The sequence below is a fragment of the Trachemys scripta genome, chromosome 21 (assembly GCF_013100865.1).
Source record: "Trachemys scripta elegans isolate TJP31775 chromosome 21, CAS_Tse_1.0, whole genome shotgun sequence".
Classification (NCBI taxonomy): domain Eukaryota; kingdom Metazoa; phylum Chordata; order Testudines; family Emydidae; genus Trachemys; species Trachemys scripta.
Window position 1 is genome coordinate 12,384,126 of NC_048318.1, and position 19,164 is coordinate 12,403,289.

General features: G+C 54.6%; 1 protein-coding gene across 6 annotated transcripts in view; it reads left to right on the plus strand.

Annotated features, from left to right (window-relative positions):
* Positions 1–19,164, plus strand: part of NECTIN1 (nectin cell adhesion molecule 1) — a 154,438-nt gene that overhangs the window by 63,989 nt on the left and 71,285 nt on the right. For all 6 annotated transcript variants that reach the window (XR_004643663.1, XM_034754671.1, XM_034754670.1 and 3 more), the window contains exons 2-5: positions 890–1,240; positions 1,859–2,161; positions 2,619–2,736; positions 11,479–11,630. Coding sequence is in view for 5 of the 6 variants with exons in the window: in XM_034754671.1 (XP_034610562.1) it covers positions 890–1,240; positions 1,859–2,161; positions 2,619–2,736; positions 11,479–11,630 (924 nt within the window). In the remaining variant the exon portion in view is untranslated. The remainder of the gene's footprint in view (positions 1–889; positions 1,241–1,858; positions 2,162–2,618; positions 2,737–11,478; positions 11,631–19,164) is intronic.

Below are 19,164 nucleotides of genomic sequence, written 5' to 3' on the forward strand. Positions count from 1 at the left end.
CCCCTTGCTTTCAGTGAGCCACCTGCAATGTCCTGAGAGCGGAGTTTGGCCAAGCATGTAGCTGGATGCGCACATGTAAGTTCATGTGTGTACAGTGGGTGCCTGGTTATGTGGTTCCCCATGCCTAGAACAGTCAACGTGTCTGTGCATGTGTGTGATGGCGCGGGGTGTGTGGTGTGTGGATGTGTGCGAAGGGTATGCTTATATAGCCATGTGTGTGCTGTATATTTGCAGTAATGACTAGTGGCATGTGATATGTTTCCCAAGTGTAAAAGCATCAGCTTGTTTGTCCATCCCCAGGCCGTCAGGGGATGGTCACAGGGCACCACATTAGCCATTGGGCTCTAGACCTAACTGGGTGGCTACGGGCGGGAAGGGAGCAGCAGACCTCACTGGCCGGCATGGCTGGGGGATATCAGCCCTTATCGAACAGCTGTTGTAGGTGGGGTTGCAGTTTGTTATACAACAGCAGTGGGGCTGGCTCCCCCAGAGGCTGACGTGGGTCCTAGCCAGCCCTGGCTGCAGAGGGCTCCATGGCGTTACATCGGGGTGGATTTGGCCCGGAGAGTTTTGTTATGTAACGCTATGTCCTGCGCTGGGGACGGACCTCTGGGGTCCAATAGCTCTTGGCTAACTGGAAGGCAGGCGAAAGGGACCATAAGCCCCCAACGTCCATAGAGTGGTGCGCTCTGCAATCAAATGCTGTAGGAATTGGCCCAGTGTATCGACTGCCTGACAAATTCCTGGGGCAGCTGAAATTCAGGGGGTGGTCACGGAACATCAACTCCTTGCCTGCTATGCACCAAGGGGTTCCAGAGACCAGGATCCCTTCGTTCCTCTCTCTCTCTTTCTCAATCTCATCCACGTCTTCCCTGCTCTGTCGTTGCAGGGCTCCGGGCTCAGACCGTCCTGGTCAATGACACAGTCTCGGGGTTCATCGGGACGGACGTGGTCCTTCACTGTAGCTTCACCAACCCGCTCCCCAGTGTGAAGATCACGCAGGTCACGTGGCAGAAGGCCACCAATGGCTCCAAGCAGAATGTGGCCATCTACAACCCCGCCATGGGGGTCTCCATCCTCTCCCCCTACAAGGAGCGCGTGACCTTCCGTAACCCCTCCTTTAAGGATGGCACCATCCAGCTGTCCCGGCTGGAGCTGGAGGATGAGGGCGTGTACATCTGCGAATTTGCCACCTTCCCAACCGGCAACCGGGAGAGCCAGCTGAACCTCACCGTGCTGGGTAAGATATAGCCATTGCCTTGGGCCGGATGCTCAGCCCGTATCACTGCCCTGGGTCAGAGTCACCCACCGAGCGCCTTCTGGAACCTGGGACCAGCGACCTAGGACTCGCTGAGGCTCTGGTGGGGGGAATCCCTTGGTTTAAATCGCACCCACAGAGCTCTTTCTCCATAATCTGGCATTGCCAGGAGCACGGGGAGGCTGAACTAGTTTGCTAAGTGGCTTGAGAGTCCCAGATGAAAGACACTAGAGCAATACAAAGCATTAGTAGGGTTCCTCCCTGGAGCTCTCTTAGCCTGGGTTTGTGGGTAGAGAGACCTTGGCCTAGGATTCCCCCACAAGGCTCTCTCTAACCTGGGCTTCTCGGGGAAGGAGAGAATTCAACTGTCCATCCAATGTATCGCCACCCTTCTTCATGACCTGCAGCCTGGAGGGTTGGATCTCCAGTGGGTGAGGTTCAGAGAAGCTCTGCTGAGACTGCAGGAAATTTGCTCAAGCTCTGGATCAGGCCAGGGAGAGCCCAGCTATGGGGCTGTACTGCTGGGTGTCCTGGGGGTTGGGAGCCGTGGGGATTGGTGGTGATTTTATAACCTCTCCCTGCTCTGCTGTCTCTTTGTAGCCAAGCCCACCAACCGGATGGAGGGCACCACCCGGCCCCTCGTAGCCAGATCCGGCAAGACGGAAAAGATCCTGGTAGCCACCTGCATGTCCTCCAATGGGAAGCCGCCCAGCACCGTCACCTGGGATACCAAGCTCAAAGGGGAGGCGGAGTTCCAGGAGATCAAGAACAGCAACGGCACCATCACGGTGATCAGCCGGTACCGCCTAGTGCCGAGCCGGGAGGCCCACCGGCAGCAGCTCATGTGCGTGGTCAATTACCAACTGGACCGTTTCACCGACAGCATGACCCTCAATGTGCAGTGTAAGTGAGAGAGCAATGAGGCAGGCCAGCTGCCAAGGCCTGGTGTCTTGACTGAATATCCCCCGGGTGGGGAGGGTCATGAGCTTGCTGCAGGGGTGGAGACCAGTGCCGGGCCCTCCTTGGGGTAGAAGAGAACAGCGTGATCTCTTGGAATAACCACTCACCCTCCCTCCCTCTCTCACCCACTCCTTCCTTTTGCCCGTTCTTTCTCTCCCTTTCCACCTCTCCCTTCTTCCTGTCTTCCTCTCTAATGTTCTCTGTCCCCATCTCCCATTCTCCTGCATTCCCACTGTTCCTCCATCCTTCTTTTCTGTGTTTTCACCCCCATCGCTGTCTCCTCATTTCTCCTTTTCCCTTCCTCTCCCATTTCCTTCCCCCTCCCCTCCTTTCTCCATCTCTCTTTCTTCTACCCCCCCCCCCCCGCCCTGTTTCTTGCCATCCCTCTCTTCCCTGACAGATGAGCCAGAAGTCACCATCGAGGGCTTTGACGGCAACTGGTTTTTGAACCGGAAGGATGTGAAACTGACGTGCAAATCCGATGCCAACCCCCCTGCTACCACCTACCAATGGAGGCTGTAAGTACCCCCAAGGCATCCGTCCCTGTAGCAGCACACACCACTTCCCACAGAAGCCAGGGAGCTCTCCTTGGAGAGCTAGAAGACTCCTACCAACTGGTACTTGGACTCCCGTAAGGCCTGGTTGCAGAGCTGTGTATAGAGACCCAGGGCCTGGCTCTGCTCTCACTGATGCTGCTGTGAATCCGGAGTATCTCCATTGCCGTCAGTGGGGTAAAACCTGTGCCCTTGAGAGGAGAAATGGGGTCTCGGGGTCACTAGAGACTGAAACCATCTTCCCACGGGACGCTCAGGGCGGCAGAGAGAAATCTCTACTTCTTTGGGGGCGAAATGGGCTGTGTATAGAAATCCTGACTCTGCCGGGATTGAAACTAGCTTTCTATAGGGAACTCAGGCCTGCACCTGTATGGGGCAGCTCCTCCGCTGGTGTAAACCATACACCAGCGGAGGAGCAGATCTATAAATCCTTCCTCTCTATGAATTGCCTCTACGTAGAACTCTGGTGCACCTATAGAAGGGTCTATCCATCGGGACTGAAACCAGCTTTCTGGGGGCGGGGGGGTCTCGCTGCCAATTCAGAGGGTCTGGAGTCGCTGCTGTCCGTGACTTTGACCTTTTCAGCTCCCTCACCCCCTCCCCATGGAGCCCGGCCTGTCAGACACAGAGCAACCTGCCTCCTCTGCCAGCCATGCCTACAGGACAGCCTGCGGGGGTGTGGCTGCAGACCGCGCTGGCGGGGAAGGCACCGGAGCTTTCCAGGCGACTGGGGACACCGGTGCCTTTCCAGGCGGATGGACTCACGTGGCCTGACAGCTGAGATGACACGGATGGGGCTGGGGTTTGGTCTGAGCCCCAGCGCGTCTGCCTGGCATGGGCAAAGATTTCCAGGTCTGCTCACAGCTCTGCTAACAGGCTCTGTGGGGGATGGGGTGGGGTGGGGAGCTGAAAAGGTCACGGTCCCCTTCTTAGGGGACCATGATCCCCTTCCCCCAGGATTACATCCCCTCCCGGCTCTCTCGGGTTATTCTCCTGCCCACGGCCTCCTCCAGGCCCAGCACTTGCCAAGGGGAAGAGAATTCAGACCCAGTGGGCCCTGCCATCTCCGATGGAGGGGAACAGGCAACAGGCAAGGAGCTTGCAGCTCCCTCCCGCCCCTCTCGGCCCCGGTTTGCATTAATTAGGCACCATTGCTGGTCAATCTGACAAGGACCCGAGAGCGGGGAGAGCTGGGCTGCGAGGGCCGTTGAACTGCGGCGGCAGGAGGATCCCTTGATGCACAGGAGAAAAGCAGAAAACGCTGCTGCCCTGCCCCTGTTGTGTTCATGGTGGCTGGGAAATTGATCCCAGCACAATGAGCTGCGCAAGCAGCACCCGGGAGTGAAGGACTGCAGGTGAGCATACTTCCCTAGCAAACCCGGGTGCATGGTGCCAGCTGCAGGCTCCGCTGGGGCATGAAGGCTCCATCTGCCAGCCCCTTTCCAGTGCGGAGACGGAGCATAGCTGTGACGTGTCCAGACGCAGACATGCTCTCCGGGGCCCCAGGAGAAGAGAGCCCTTTGTTGCATGGAGGTTGAGCAGGTGGTGGGACACACATAACTCCATGGCTTCCCCTCAATCTTGGAGGCTCTGGCTCCATCACTGGACCTGACGGAGTAACCCAGCTGTCACTCCATAACCTCTGAGTGTGCATATATGGCAGTGGCCCTTATACAGACCTTCGCATCTCCATGAAGCTGGACAGACATCCAATAATCCTCCCAACCCTCCTATAAGGTGAGTATTATTCTCCCTATGCTGCAAGTGGGGAAACTGAGGCACGGAGCGGCATAGTGACTTACCCAAGCTCACTCAGCAAGTCAGTAGCAGAGCCGGAAAAAGAACGTGGCCTATAGGGATTCAAGAGCACAAGTTCTCTTGACTTTATGCACCTTTGAAAATCTCTCCCTGCAATGAACCTCATTCTACCCAACCTCCCTTTGGCGCAGCCCTCCCCACATTTCAGTCATTAAATGGAAGCAATTCAGCCTCCTCCAGGTTGTCAGCTTTGGGCTGAACGCCCTAAAGGGAAGGAGAAGTGAGCCGGAGCCGTTGGGGGCTTAGATGAGCATTGACGGAACCTGGAGTGGTTATTTCTTTTTGCATTCACGGAGCTTAAAAACCGTTCAAACGGATTCTTTTCTCTTCGGCTGGCGCCTGTCGTCGGGAAAGCGGCTCTCAAAATGTCTTTGCAGGGAGCCAGAGTTATTCTCTCTCATGTCGCTTCCCGCATCAGGCTGCTTGGCTTACGAGCCTGAAGAGGATTCTTCTGTCACCGCTGCCAATTCTTCCCCTGTAAACTCCATGTGGCTCTTGGCACCTCTTGCACCATCACCCAGGGCAGCGCAGAGAGAGGGTTTCACGCGTGATACAGGAGGCTCCAGTGCCCCCTGCAGAGTGGCGTTGGCTCCCGGCGGCTAACATCCTTTGGGCAGTAAGGCCAGCTTCCTGGCGTTAAAGGTGGCCCTGTGGGACAAGGGCTGGCCAAGAGCATAGGAGACCAGGATTCAGTTCCTGCCTCTGTTCCAGGCTTTGTCTGTCACTTTGGGCAAGTCACGTGATCTCCCCATGCCTCAGTTCCCCCTGTGTAAGATGGAGACAATAATACTCCCTTGGTCTGTTTAAATTATAAGCTCTTCAGGGGCAGGCTGTCCCTTACTATGCATGCGTACAGCACCTTGCGCAGTGGGGCCCTGATCTCAGCATGGGGCCTCCAGCTGCTGCTGTAACACTAGAGAGAGGCAGACAGCCACGGTATGAGTAAGACGGGGCCATTTTTTCTCAGCCCGGTGAGATTTCCTAGCCCAGGCCAGGTGGGAGGGGCAGTTATAGCCTGCAGGGGATGCAGGGTTCCATACACTCTGCCTGCTGCGTTTCCCTCAGCAAGACCACTTCAGGTGGCGTATTGGTTGGCAACTGGCATAAGCGCTCCCAACTCCCAGAAGGAGGCAACGCCCTGGAGAATTGTACTCCCTGATGCCAGGCCTGGAGTTAGCCCTCCGTGGCCATGCATTTCGTTACAGTTTTAAAATCTAGAAAGACTAAGGATTCTCCTATCGTCCATGTGTGAGTGTGTGTATCTATGGCCCCCGGTCCCGAGGGGACCATGACTCACGACTCAGCCAACCGGGGGCACAGGCTCGTTGGCTGCAGAAGGAGCTGGGGAGAGGAGAAGGGAGAGACAGAGAGAGCAGGCTACTGCGACAAATACCCCTTTGATCCTGTCCTCACCACTCCCTTCCCAGAGGACATACTGGTCAGTGAGGTTTGCGTATAGGTTTATTAAACCTGAGAGGGAGTGCTGCAGGGGGAGGAAGGGAAGGGAAAGAAGAGAGAAGTAGTAAAGATAGAGGGAGGGGCATAGAAAGGAGAACAGAGAGATGGGAGGGGAAGAGAGGGGCAAAAGCGCTGTTTGCTTTCTCTCTCTTCCTCCTTGCCACAGACTCTGCTTCCCCGTCAGCTCAGGGCTGCCTATTAGCCTGTTCCCCTGGGAGAGACGCAGGCCAAAGTCTGGGTTTGGAGCTCGCTAACTAACTCTGCTGCTCCCCAGCAGCCAGGCCCTGGGAGCTGCGTGTGCACGGCGGGAGGGATGGGGATGGTGAGTGATGGGGACAGGGCCACATCGCGAGCGGAGCAGCAGCACTGGAGAGAAATTCACTCTGACGTGTCCCCCCGTGCTGCTGATTAACGTAGAACTGATTCCCTGCTCCCACGTCAGAGCCCAGCCGGACAGGCTGAGAAATCGCTTCCCATGCCTTTCGTTAACCTGCGAGTCGCATTTGCCTGCTTCTGTTCCTGAAGAAGAGGCAGCAAATTACTGGTGATGACACCGCAGCCCTGCCTGGAATGGCAATTCACCCCCTCCCCTTCGCTCGCTTTTGTGCGGCGGAGAGCGGCTGCTGATTCCCTCACTTGCTCGTTACAGTAATCAGCACAGGCTTCCCATTCCCCAACTTGACCCTGCCCGTCAACTCAGCGGGCCCCTTGCCTGGAGACCAGGAGGTGCCTAGCCTCGACCGCACCAGGTTCAAGAAGCCAAGCCTTTCCTTTCATAGCAAGGCTGTCCTCCATCGAGCTAGCACAGCTTACTGGCTCTTACCCTCCCAGAACCACCGGTGGGACCATCACCCTAACAGCAACACCTACCGTACGTCACCTCCCAAGCAGCAGATGAACACTGAGCTCTCTGAGCCGTTCTTATCCCTGGTCTACCAGAGAGAGCCGGCCGCATGGAGGCCAGGTCTCGGGGAATCTGTCTGACCATTTCTGGGACACTTTGCAAATCTGAATTACGTTCTCCGTCTGGATCCCCCTATACTTCCCACCCTTTTCTTCCTATCCGACTAGATTAAATTGGAGCGGAAATACCACCAGCTCTAGGGCAGCCCGTTCCTTGTATTAGGGATAGAAAAGCCTCCCTACCTGTAATGCTGCATGCAGTGACTCGAGAGCATGAGTTCCAGGCTCAGAGCAGACTGTTCAAAACCAGCATTCAAACCCCAAACTGGCTGGGAATACTTAGATTTCACCAACCAAGTATCAAGTGTCAATTCCTCAGGCACTCTAACAGCCTTCACACGGAGTCACAGACAGTCCCCTGGGGTACTCTGATCTATCTCGCCACCCAGGTGAGCCTACCTTTCTGATAGCTGGTCCCTTACACCAGGAATAATATTCAGGTTACTCCCAGTCCCAAAGGACCAGTCACTTACCCCCAAGTCAGTTGCACCTTAGGTCCCACACCAAAGACAACGCTTGTAGCCAATCCTATAATAAAACATTTACAGATTTATAAAATAGGAACAGGGAGTTATATACAAGGTTAAAGCAGGTGAACACACACACACAAATGAGTTACAATCTTAAGTTTTAAAAGGTAATAGAAGCTTTTATAATAAGCAAGCTCTTCATGCCCTTTAGGGCTAACCCAGGCTATGCAGCTGGGATCTCTTGTCTATTCCTAGAAACCCTTGACCCCCAGAGTCTAAGCAGCACAGAGATACAGTATCTTCTTGTTAGGGTTTTTTTTTATTCACCTCCTGCCTTAAGCTCTGAGCTGCAAACTCAGCTGATGGGAGAATCCACTTGCATGGCTCCTCTTCATGGGGAGGGGAGGGCAAAACAATCAGTGCCTTTTGTCCTCTTTAACGTTGCACACTAGTCCGTCTGGTGTCGATGGACTTTTCCTGTCGGGCAGGACGTAATGTTTTCTGTTGGAGATCAGCACTTCACACTAGCTAATGTCTCTCTCCTCTCTGGTGATTTACACAGTCACAGAGGCTCACCATACAAGCACTCAAATATTACCTTACAGTATGGGATACAGAAGGTGTAAGTTGAGACTAATGCAGGCAGCAGCTCACGAGCATTCAATACAGTCTAAACTCTAAACATATTCTTATAACTCTAATACCCGTGTTAACAAGACTAACATGCAGAGGGGCCAGACCGAGCCCAGCCATGTGTTTGTCAGTGTTCCATTGAGACACGGGGACCTTGGCATGAGCTGGCCCCTGGTTTGCCAGCCTCACACCCACCAGCTCTGCTGGCAGAAGTGTTTATTTTTTCATTGGGATCTTTGCTCCTGTATTGCAAACCCAGTCTCATTGGTTCTCAGCCCCACAGCTAGGTTTGGAATTAGGTCACATTGAATTAGCCCAGCCCTGGTTTTAACAGATGTGGGAAACTGAGACATAGAAATGGTGTCATCCTACCAGACAGCCTGCATTAGGATTCAGAATTTGGGAGCCAGGGCACAAGCCTCTCTTTGAGCTGCTATAGCAGAACTCCCGAATAGTACTTGAGGATGCTGGGCTCGAAAGACTGGGAATGGGCAAAAAAAAAAAAAGTTGCTAAGCAGGCACACCTGATCAGGGATCAGCTGATTCCCCTATAAAGAGCAGCAGGACGCTGCAGAAAGGGGATTTTCAGAGAGCCCTAGCAGGAGTATGGAGGCTGCTGGGAGTGACAAGTCCTAGCAGTGAAAGCTGGGACTTGGGGAGCAAAGTACAGGCAGGCAAGGCCTGGGAGTGAGCTGATAAGAGGCTAAATAGATTTGAGAACTTGATTTTGGACGCTGCTAATTGAATAAACCAGAATTTGAGAAGGTCTGTGAATGGGGGTGTGAGTGATTGAAGAAGCCCCTTGCAGGAGGACACTGAGGCAGGGGGCTGCTTGCAGGGCTGGCCTGAGGCCATGAGGGGGTGAGTGAGAGTGGCCCCCTGACGACAATACCTAGCCCTTTATACAGATTCTTCCTAATGCCCCATCCATCTCTTTACCCATATTCGTGGGGGATTCCGTGTTACACTAGAGCTGACCATTGCGCCAATCAGCAGCCTCCCTCCAGCAATGACCCAGGGGGATGCTTAAGTAGAAAGTGGGAACCCTGCATTATGGGCCTGGTGGGTTGTGCAGCGCTCCATGTTGTGGGTCTGCCAAGCTCTGCGGGAATCAGCTGACACCAGGGAGTGGTTCTCTGTCTGTCCATGGGGATAATAGCACTTCCCTGCCTCCTGGGCTTCTGAGGGGTGCCAGGGTGACTGGCCCCTTTAAGAGGGACGGGGATCCACTGCACCAGGGACTTGTTACCAGCCTGGCATCTACTCCTGTCTCCCTGAGGCCCAGCTGGGCAGCAGGAAATCAGTCACAGGTGCACTGGACCTGGCTCCCTCTTAACGGGGCTGGTCACCCATGAGAATAGATGTATTCAAGTTGGAGGCGTTTGGATATTCCTGTAACGGGAATATGGCACGTAAGTGCCATATGCAGGCTGGCTTCGGTAGGCCCAGGATTAGGCCAGTGCCGAGCGCTTGGGAAAATGCCAACGTCTGGGTGCAGATTTCCAGCTCCCAGGGCCAGGGTCCCATTTGGACCCACAGGCACCAACATAGTCACTGGGCTCTTGTGGGCCCACATAAGGGCTCAGAGGCCGAACGGCTGCCAGGCTTGAGGAAGTGGGTTTCCTGTCGGGACTGACTCATGGTTACATAGGATGAGCCAGGAAACTGATGGCAAGTCGAGGAGATGGGGGGTTCTCAGCAGGCATAAACCAGTGCAGCAGCTCCACTGAAATCAACAGAGCGTGGCTGGTTTCCCCCAGTGCGGGGGCTGGCCCAGGGTGTCTGTTGGAAGCAGTGTTCAGCCTTTTAAGGCTGGGATTCCTCCCCAAGGTGCCAGCCCATTGGGAGTTGGCTGCATGACTGCCTTTGCATCCCTGCTGAAATGCTAACAGTGCAGGGCATCCACAGGGCCCAATGACTCTGCTGGTCAGTGCCTTGCAGGGCCGGGCCCTGATTCACCCATTGGCACTGGACCAGTAGCAGGCCTATGTATGCACCACTTAAGTCCCAGGGCATAAGTGAGACTTAAGTGGCACCTAGCCCTTTCGCTGGCTTTCTGCAAAGGGATGAATTTCACCCTTCCTGACTAATGCATTTTCTTTATTAATGGTATTCATGGTCATCCCTTGCCTTATATATATTGTTATTTATATCCATTTCCTATACTAATGCAATCAAGGTACCACTTAATTCCTCTTTTTTTTAGTAAGGATTACTTACAGTTAATGCATTTTTTGTAGTGGGGGGGAGATTACTTAGTAAATGTAATTGCTTAATAAAAGTAATTGCTTTACCTTGTAGCGGTAATTAAGAATGACTGGGATGTGTATTTCTTTCCTTGGTGTATGGATTTTTGGGGATTGTTTGTTTCATGGCTTTCCGAAACTTGGCGCCTGACTCGGTGCTGCTGTTCCAGTTTTACATCAGTGGGTGAGATCCTTCGCTGGTGTATATCAGCAGAGCTCCACGGAAGTCAGCGTTGTTGTGCTGATTGTCACCAGTTGAAGATCCGCCCAGTGGGGTTACACTGGCATGAAATGGGAATCGTGCAGTAGCGAATCAGTATCCTTGTGTCTGTTGGTTGCACTGAATGGAAGGCGAGGGGGAGTAAGTGCGTTGGAGGCCTGCTAGAGATGAGTCTATGAGATATAATGATAACCTAACTGCACCCACCCTCAAACCTAATCACTCCTCCCCCCCGCCCTCAAAAATCTGCACCTATTTCCAGAACCACACTGGAAACTGATCCGTTTTAAGGCTCTGACATATTTTGCTGATTTTCCCCACCACCACCCTCTTCTGGTGCCTGGCTGGAACTGGGAGTGCCCCAAATAAGGATGCTCTAGAAAGATTTGCAGACCCAAGAGGTTTGTCTATGACAGCTCAGCAACCAGGTGGTCAGATCCAGCAAGAACATAAACGGGGGTAAGTTCACGCAAAGGGCCCGATTCTGATAGCTCAATGGTTTTACCCGGTGTAGCTCCATTGACTCCTGATTTATGCCAGTCTGATCCAAAGCCCACTGAAGTCAAGGCAAGTCTTCCAGCTAACTCCCTTGGGCTTGGTGAGCCCTTGGTGAGATGGGAATCCGCGCTCCAAGCAGGTCAGGGGACAGGCGGTAGTGACAGAGGAGGGTAACTCGCGCCCATTGGCTGCGTTTGCAGATGGAGAGGGATAGACACGCGGAGGTGGTGGAAGGGAGTTGGTGAAACAAGGACCTGATCCCCCTCTTGCTCACACCAGGGCTCTGTTGAAGTCAGTGGAGTTATCTAGGCATTCGTGAGTGCGACAGCCTTGCCTGAGCATTGCCCTTTGCCACACCGCGAGACCCTGGGAACCAACCCCAATGCTCTTCCCCCCGTAGGCTGAACGGCTCGCTGCCCGAGAACGTAGAAGTCCAGAACAACACCCTGTTCTTCAAAGGGCCCGTCTCCTACAGCCTGGCGGGGACGTACATCTGTGAGGCCACCAACACCATCGGCACGCGGTCGGGGCTCGTGGAAGTCAATGTCACAGGTAGGAAAAACTCAGCCTATCCGCGAAGGGGCAGATTGGTGGTGAACAACCAGACACAGGCTCTTCTGTCGATTCTTCTAGAGCTCGACTCTCTCTCTCGGGGTATAACCGATAAAGCAAACAGGATCTCCGCTTTGCCCTGCGCTCACGGGGTTTGTTTTCTGAGTGATTTGGGCTTGGATTTCATTTCATGTTTTCTTGGTCTCGCTTCCTTTTATACACGGTGGTTTGTTTGATCTCCCCTCCCTTTGTTTTCCTTTCCGCTTCTGATTCAAAGCGAGAGTTGAAGCTGGGATGTGTGGTGAGAAGTGTTGAAGGAGAGGCTTTCTGAGGGGGCGGGAAAGAGGAGTGCCTCCCAACAAGGCAGTGGTCCGACATCTGTGGGTGACTGTTTGTTTCCCGTGTTTGTCGCTTTGAAGCGACTCAGCAGTTTTTTCCAGTTGTGCTGCTCTGTACAGCCGCTAACCCTACCATCGCACACGAGGCTGAGGAGACAAGCTGTAGGGAGATGGGCCACTTTCTCTAGGTTCCAGGAGGGAGTGACATCAGAGGGCCAGGAGTTAAAATGGTGATATCATATAGTGTCATATGAGAAATCAGGCTAGCCACTGAGAGAGGAAGTGGCATGTGGAGATGTTGGGTTAACATCAAGAGAGGAGATGACATCAGGAGGCATCATGATGATGTCAAAGGGAGGAAATGACATCATGTGGCAGTAGATTAATGAGGGGGGAGAAATGACATCAGAAGTTGTTGGTCTGACATCATGCAGAAGTAACCTCTGGCAGTGACAGGCGAATGGCAGAGAAAGGAAGTGTCCTCATACAGCTAAGGGCTTGTGCGGTAGGCAGAGCATCTGCTTGCTCTCGGGCCTTGGTGGAGATAGCAAGGAGTGGCTGGCTGACGAAGCAGCCCTGAGGCCTGGGGTATGTTGCGCTGCTGACGGTGTGTGGTTGTGCTTGTGACGTGTGTCCCTCTGGTGGGCGATCTCCATCTCGGATCCACTCAGTCCATGGTGGTTATAAAAAGACAAATGACCCAGTGTTGTTCCCAGCATCTGCGAGGAGACCGTGTGCCACCCGGTGCCCTGGAGACAAAGCTACCAGGATGAGACGCATGGTATGAACATCTAGATAGGCAGAGCCCAGCCTGATCTCTCTCAGCTGGCTTAATACAATGGCTGGATGCCTCTTGCCCTGGGTTTAACCTTTTCCATAATGCAGGGGAGCTCTGAGATTTTCCCCACCCAATGGCCAGGGCGCAATGCTGCTGGGATAGAGAGACCTGGGAGAGTATACCAAACCGTGCCATAAACAAAATATGACCCAAGATGCCCAGCGCTCTAAGCCCTGAGCTTAGCAAGGCATTGGTTCTGTCACCACGTGCCACAGCTGCCCAGTTGCTTGGTCTCCCTGCTTGCCTGGTTTCGATCTCCACTGGAGAATTTCCAGGCCGTGTAAAACTCTCTCCGAGGGACTGCTGTCAATTGGCCATGCAGAATGAGGCAGAGGACTGACTGCTTCTCAGGCTGTCCTATGACAGGGGGCACTGGAGACTTGTGTCCCGTCCCTGAGGCAGGCATGGCTCCCTGGTGGGGATGGGAGGGGAAACAAACTTCTGGGGCCAAGACAGCTGCTGTCAGGCGGGTTGGGGAATCGTCACACAGTCTCCTTTCTCTAAATCTGACCAAAGGCCCAAGCGCTGCCATATTGTTCCCTCTGAGGCACATGGCTAATGAGACGCCCTGCGGGCTGCGGGAGCTTCCAGGGCATGGGATGTTGGGAGCACAAGTGGAGAGCAGGGACGGGGCCTCCTGCACTCGCTGGGCTAGACAAGGGGCTGCGTGGAGTCGGGACACCAGGGTCCCATTTCCAGAGCTGCTACAGACTCATTGTGGGACCGTGGCCTTCATTCTTCGGGGAGGTGCCCGACTTGAGATATCTCAGGCCTGATTCGAAGAGGTGCTGAGCACCCCTGGCCTCCATTGATTCCCCTTGCAGCTCTGAGAATTGGACCCAGGGTGCCTCAAACTGAAATCAGTAATAATATTGGTCTGGGCGCCTCCCTGTGCCTCAGTTTCCCCCGCCTCGCATGTGGGAACAGTCATGTTAACTTTCCCTTGTGAAGCATGTGGAGGTCTGTGGATGAAACAAGCTGTTGAGATGCTACGTATCATTCGTTAAGTGGTGTTGGGGTGAACCTGTGGTCCAAACCGTTTGCCTTGCGCCATTACCGATTAAGTCGGGACGGGTTCCTGTTTCCCTTCGTGGAATACTTTACTGGTGAAAGGAGCTGGCATCATGGCAGCCTGAGCGACTGGGGAGCGCTGCCTACAGACGAGATACAGCCTGGGCAGCAGTGGGGTGAGGAGCCATGACTCAGCGTTGACCCAGGATCGTGTCTAGGGGCCAGAGAGATGAGCATCTCCGAGATCCCTTCAGCCACATTTGTGAGTACCAACAAGAGGGCTGATCGATGCCAGCCATTGTGCTCCTTTGGCAACGTGGGCAACTGCCCTCTAGACCCCTGCAGCTTATTTCACGTAGGCCCAAAGCCGTCAAATGGTAACGACCAGTAATCTGGACTAGACCGGGAGGTGGAAAGCTCCCTGTTGCCAGCACAGGAGACACACACAGGGGAAGGGTTTGGGGGAGACAGGGTTTCTGTAGAGAGTGTTTCATTCTAAGCTCAGATCTCTCTGCCTCTCAACCATTACTGTGTCGCAGTCAAAATATGCCCCAAGATGCCCGTTGCTGTGAGGCCTATAATAGTGAGGCCCTGTTTCTGCTCCCATGTCTCTCAGCCGGCCATGCACAGTTGCACAGCCATGTACAATGACACTCGCACGTCTGCCTACCCAAGGGGCTTACGCTGCCGCCCATCATCACCGTACCCGGGTACCTTCCACATGAAATCCCTAGCAATAGTGAAGTCTCTAGTGGATTTCCTGGCGTCTCCGGCACATCTCCCGTTTGAGTTGGCTAGGCTGTGGGGCTCATTGGGCAGATGGTGGCAGGGTTGTGAGTATGGTTCTTCTCGTGGAAAGGCCTTGCACTCAGGGGGAACCATGAACCCCTGGGAGTTAGGTGCCCCCTCTCATTGACTGCCAGTGGGAGCTGGGTGCCTAAGTGCTCTTTGTGCCTTGGTGGATGGGCCCATGGAGTGAGCCACCGGGAGGGAATGGAGAACCGAGCATGGGAGGGAAGGGGCATGTGTCAAGCAGGGGGAAGCAGAAATGGGCACAGCAGGAACAGCTTTTGGGAATTGCTGTTTACCAGGCAGATGGGGGCCCAGGGGACGATTAGCACCGAGGGCAGGGGAAAGCCCTCGTTAAAATCAGGCTTTCGAGGGTGTTGGGATAGGGCATCAGTGATGGTGCTGGGGAATGAGGGCTGGTACTGCCCGGGATGCCAGATGCATAAATCTGGAGTCACACCCCACACCTTGTTTTCAGTGGAGTGACTCCAGGTTTACACCCACATGGCTAAGATCAGAATCTGGACCCTGAGATACCAGCGTGTAGAACAGGATCCATGGTGAGGTGACCAGCTGCAGCCAGGATGGGGGGGTAAGAGCATGCACTGAAGGGGGCCGCGTTCGAGCCGATTAGCAGCTGACTCGTTAGACCGGGGATACACAAAGTAATACCTTTTAATAATTCATGGGATCTGAATATGTTTATCCAGCTCTCCCCAAGGGCTGATTAGGTCGGCGCTGGAGAGGGCTCAGCCGGCCTCGCTCGGCTATTACAGGTACATTTGTTTGGGGCTTGCAGGCAATTTAGGGATTGTCAGCGGACCACGAAGCCTCTTTCAAGGGCCGTGCGCAATAAATGGCGCTCAGTCGAGTGAGCCGCTAGCCTTGGGTAAAATAGAGAGGAGCCCAGAGCGGAGCCAACCCCGCCCAGCTCCCACCTCACTCACACACGCGCCTGTCCCCCTCTCCTGCCATCACGGCAGCCTGCTATTAGCCCGCTCCAGACCTGAACGAGGAAGGGAATCACCTGGCTAGTTTGGTCTCCCCCCTGAGCCAACCGGGGATTTGTTCCAGGGAAAGGCTGGAAGCTGCTATTAGAGTTATAGCACATTAAAAAGATTGATAAGTGGAAATTTAATATTTTATCCCTGCAATCTGTTCACATAATAGCTTCTCCTGCCTTGCAGGACGTTTGTCGGTCGAGGCAAATCCATGTAGTGAGGCATGTAACTATTTATTACAGCTGGTTGTGGGAAATAATAAGGGACTCTTATTATAGACTCACTGTGTCTGCACATGTGTCCCTGCGTGTCTAAGTGGGCTCTAGGGCAGGCAGGCTTCCCTGCAGGGGAGCACGCTCCATCATGCATGCACACGCTCACGTGCACCGGGGCTCAAAGGCACGTTTGTGCACAGTCAGGCACATGCCGATTCGGGCACAATTGCACATTCGTGAGCAGTTGTGCACACACATCTCTGTACGATTGTACCTTCAGACACAGCCAGGCACAACTGAGCATCCATGTACCGTCACACGTGCCCACCCATTTGGCTCCCCTGTGCATACACACACACATACACATACTCGGACACGCCCATACACTGTCACCGGCATGTGTACACAAATGCACCAACCTGCGCGCACAGACATCCCTGCATGCAGACACACACAAACATGCCTATGCTCATGTAGACACAGTCGTCTCTGCATGCCCATCTTCAGACACACGCAGCCTGTGTGCATGGATCCCCAGCCTAGTGCATGCACACGTTATAATGTGCAAGGGCAGACGTGTATATTCACAACTCCCTGCGCCCACCCACCTGCACGCTCATGCAGAGGGCGTGCACACTCCCTGTGGAAATGGCAGGGAGGGACCTGAGGAGGTGTGTTGGAGAAGGAGGCCTAAAATCCTCCCTGAACCCAGCTTACTGGCAGCTGCATTTCGCAGATGCTCAAAGGAGAAGCGGTCGTCATTCGGGCTCGGCTCGTTGTTTGGTCCAGAAGGTCTCAGCTGGGCTCAGCCTCTGCATGCAGGATGTGTTGCTCTGCACAGTCTGGCAGCATGTGGATATGTGTAGCAGTTCTCTGCACCCCATGGGGCTGGAGCAACGCAGCTGCGGGAGAGGAGTGGGTCTTCGTGTAGGTCTGGGCGGGGGGAGAAGCAGGGAGGCTGGAGACCGTGTGTATTGGCTTCGCTCAGCGCAGGCACAGGGTGAGAGACCTCATTAAAACAAACCCTGCGCAGGTCTGTGAGCTCCGGGCACACTTAATCAGAGCTAGTGGAGATTAGCAGAGCACTGGGAGAGCCTGGCAGCCCTCTCCCCATGTCTTTCTCCCGCACGGCAGGGCCAGCATGGGGGCTGTGACTCCCAAAGGAGGAGCTCGTGAAGCGGTGCCTGGCCCTAAGGAAACATGGTTCATCCTGGAGGCCAGGCCATGTACTCAGCACGTGCAATGACCCGCGAAGGCTAAAGAGGACAGGGAGCAGGGTGGCAATGCTGAGTCGGGACAGGGATGAGAGAGGATGGGGACCCGGAGGGAAAGAGGGGGAAAGGCAAGAGAAGGGGCCAAGCTCCAGAGGGGTCATCAGCCACGGCCAGGGCAGATTTAAAACCTGTCCCCAGGATCCCCTGTGCTGGGTCAGTCCAGCTGTTCCACCGCAGGAGGACCTGGCAGGGCAACCCTGCTCTCTGCAGGAAGGAAGAGGCCTGGGAAGGGGGGACAGGCTCCCCTAACAGCTGCTGAGCTGTCACGTATCTCCCTCGGGGTCTGTATGTGAGGGCACCTCCCTGGAGCTCAGAGCCTGCTGCCCAGTGGGAAGGAGCCAGGAGAGCATGGGGACATCGCTATTGCTCTTGACTTTCTGGGGAAGGCGCTCAGATACCACAGTGAGGGGCAGCCGGATAAAATGGGCAGGTGGACAGATAAAAGAAGCTGTCCCCTGCTCCACCACTCCCTCCCTGGGTGACCCTCAGTAAATCGATAAATTGAACATCTTCCAAAACTGCCACTAAACTGGGGCCTCTTGTTTTTATTTGTTTTGGGAGGGTGTCTGCCTGAGATGCCTCACGCCTGACTTCCCGAGGTGCGGAGCACCCGCCAATCCCACTGATTGCAGAGGAGGTTGCGGGTGCTCAGCATCTCAGAAAACCCAACCCACGGGTGTCTCAAGTCAGAGGCCTCCAGAACCAATAGCCCCTCTGGAGAACGTCGACCTTGTCCTTCTCCATGGAGTGGGAGGAACTGGGCACCTCGGTGAGGGGCTCTGGGAGCGCCAGAGGAAGGGATGTGCTCCAGAAAGGTGGAGCTCGGGTGCCCGGTGTTAACTCCACACCCCTGCCTACGGGGGGCTCAGTCCATCTCCCAGTGGCTACCCCAGCATGGTGAGGCTTCTTCTCTCCTGTCACTGATTGAATTTCGCCTCACCCTGCCCTGCTGTTCGTGCCCACCGGATTCATTCCCCCGGTACATCAGCACTCCTGTGCATCCCTGAGACGTCCCCCGAGCCCGTATCGATTTGTAAGCGGCCGATGGCGTTTGATAAATGTGCCGTTCTGCCGTTGGCTCCTGGCCTTTCCTCCACGGTGAGAGGGGCCGTGGCTCAGCAAGAAGGGCGGGAGGGGAGCAAGCGGAGAGGAGAGGGGTCCCCGGTTTGCTGTGCTGCCTGGAGAGTTATTTACTCACCCACCGTGATCTCATCCCAGCAAGGTCACTGCAAACAGCCTGTGGGACTTGGCAAAGCTGAGGAGCTTGGGGGCTGTGCACCCCGAGCTTTGTGGGCTGCATGGGCCGTGCAAACGCCTTGGGGCTCCGAACCCAGGGCAGTGGGTTAAAGGGGGCTCAGAACAGGTGCAACTGGGGGACCTGGTGGTGTAACCTGGCCGCTGGATTCTCTGCCAGAGACCTGCTGCGGGGTAGTCTTTGATTGACAAGCAGTAGGTGACCTGACAGAGAGATTAGAACCTAAGAGACGTTTGGCATCTGTCCTAAAAGCCGTCACATTCTGAAATGCCAGCAGCAGCTGCTGGACTTCTGAATTAGCTTCCAGTGGTTTCCCTTCCCACCCCTGCACTCTCCTCCAGCGCGACGAGCTGGGAACGATGGAAGGGGGGGCAGATCCTCCGCTGGGGTAAAGCAGCATTGAAGGCTTTGGGTCCTCACTGACTTACACCGGCTAAGGATCTGCCTTGTATTTTCTAGACAGCTCCCACGACTGGCTTCATCTCCCTTCCCAGCTCTGTGCTGCTCTGCTGGGATCCTATTGTCCGCAGCCCCAGGGTACGTGGGTGGATGTTTCACTGTGAATGGGCAGGGGCAGGCCAAGTGTTCTGGAGAGAATAAGAGTGTCTCAAATCAAAGCTCTTTACAGAGGGTCTGGACTAGAATGCACCCAGCCCTGATGGGGGTATCCTAGATTGAGGTCTAAGCTCAGAATTTCCCAGTGCACACAGTGAAATCTCAGGGGATTCTGGCCCAAGATGGCATATCATCTGAGTGGTGTTCGGTTTGGTTTGGTTTTGTTGCCACTCAGGGACAGAAATCTTACGGGAACAG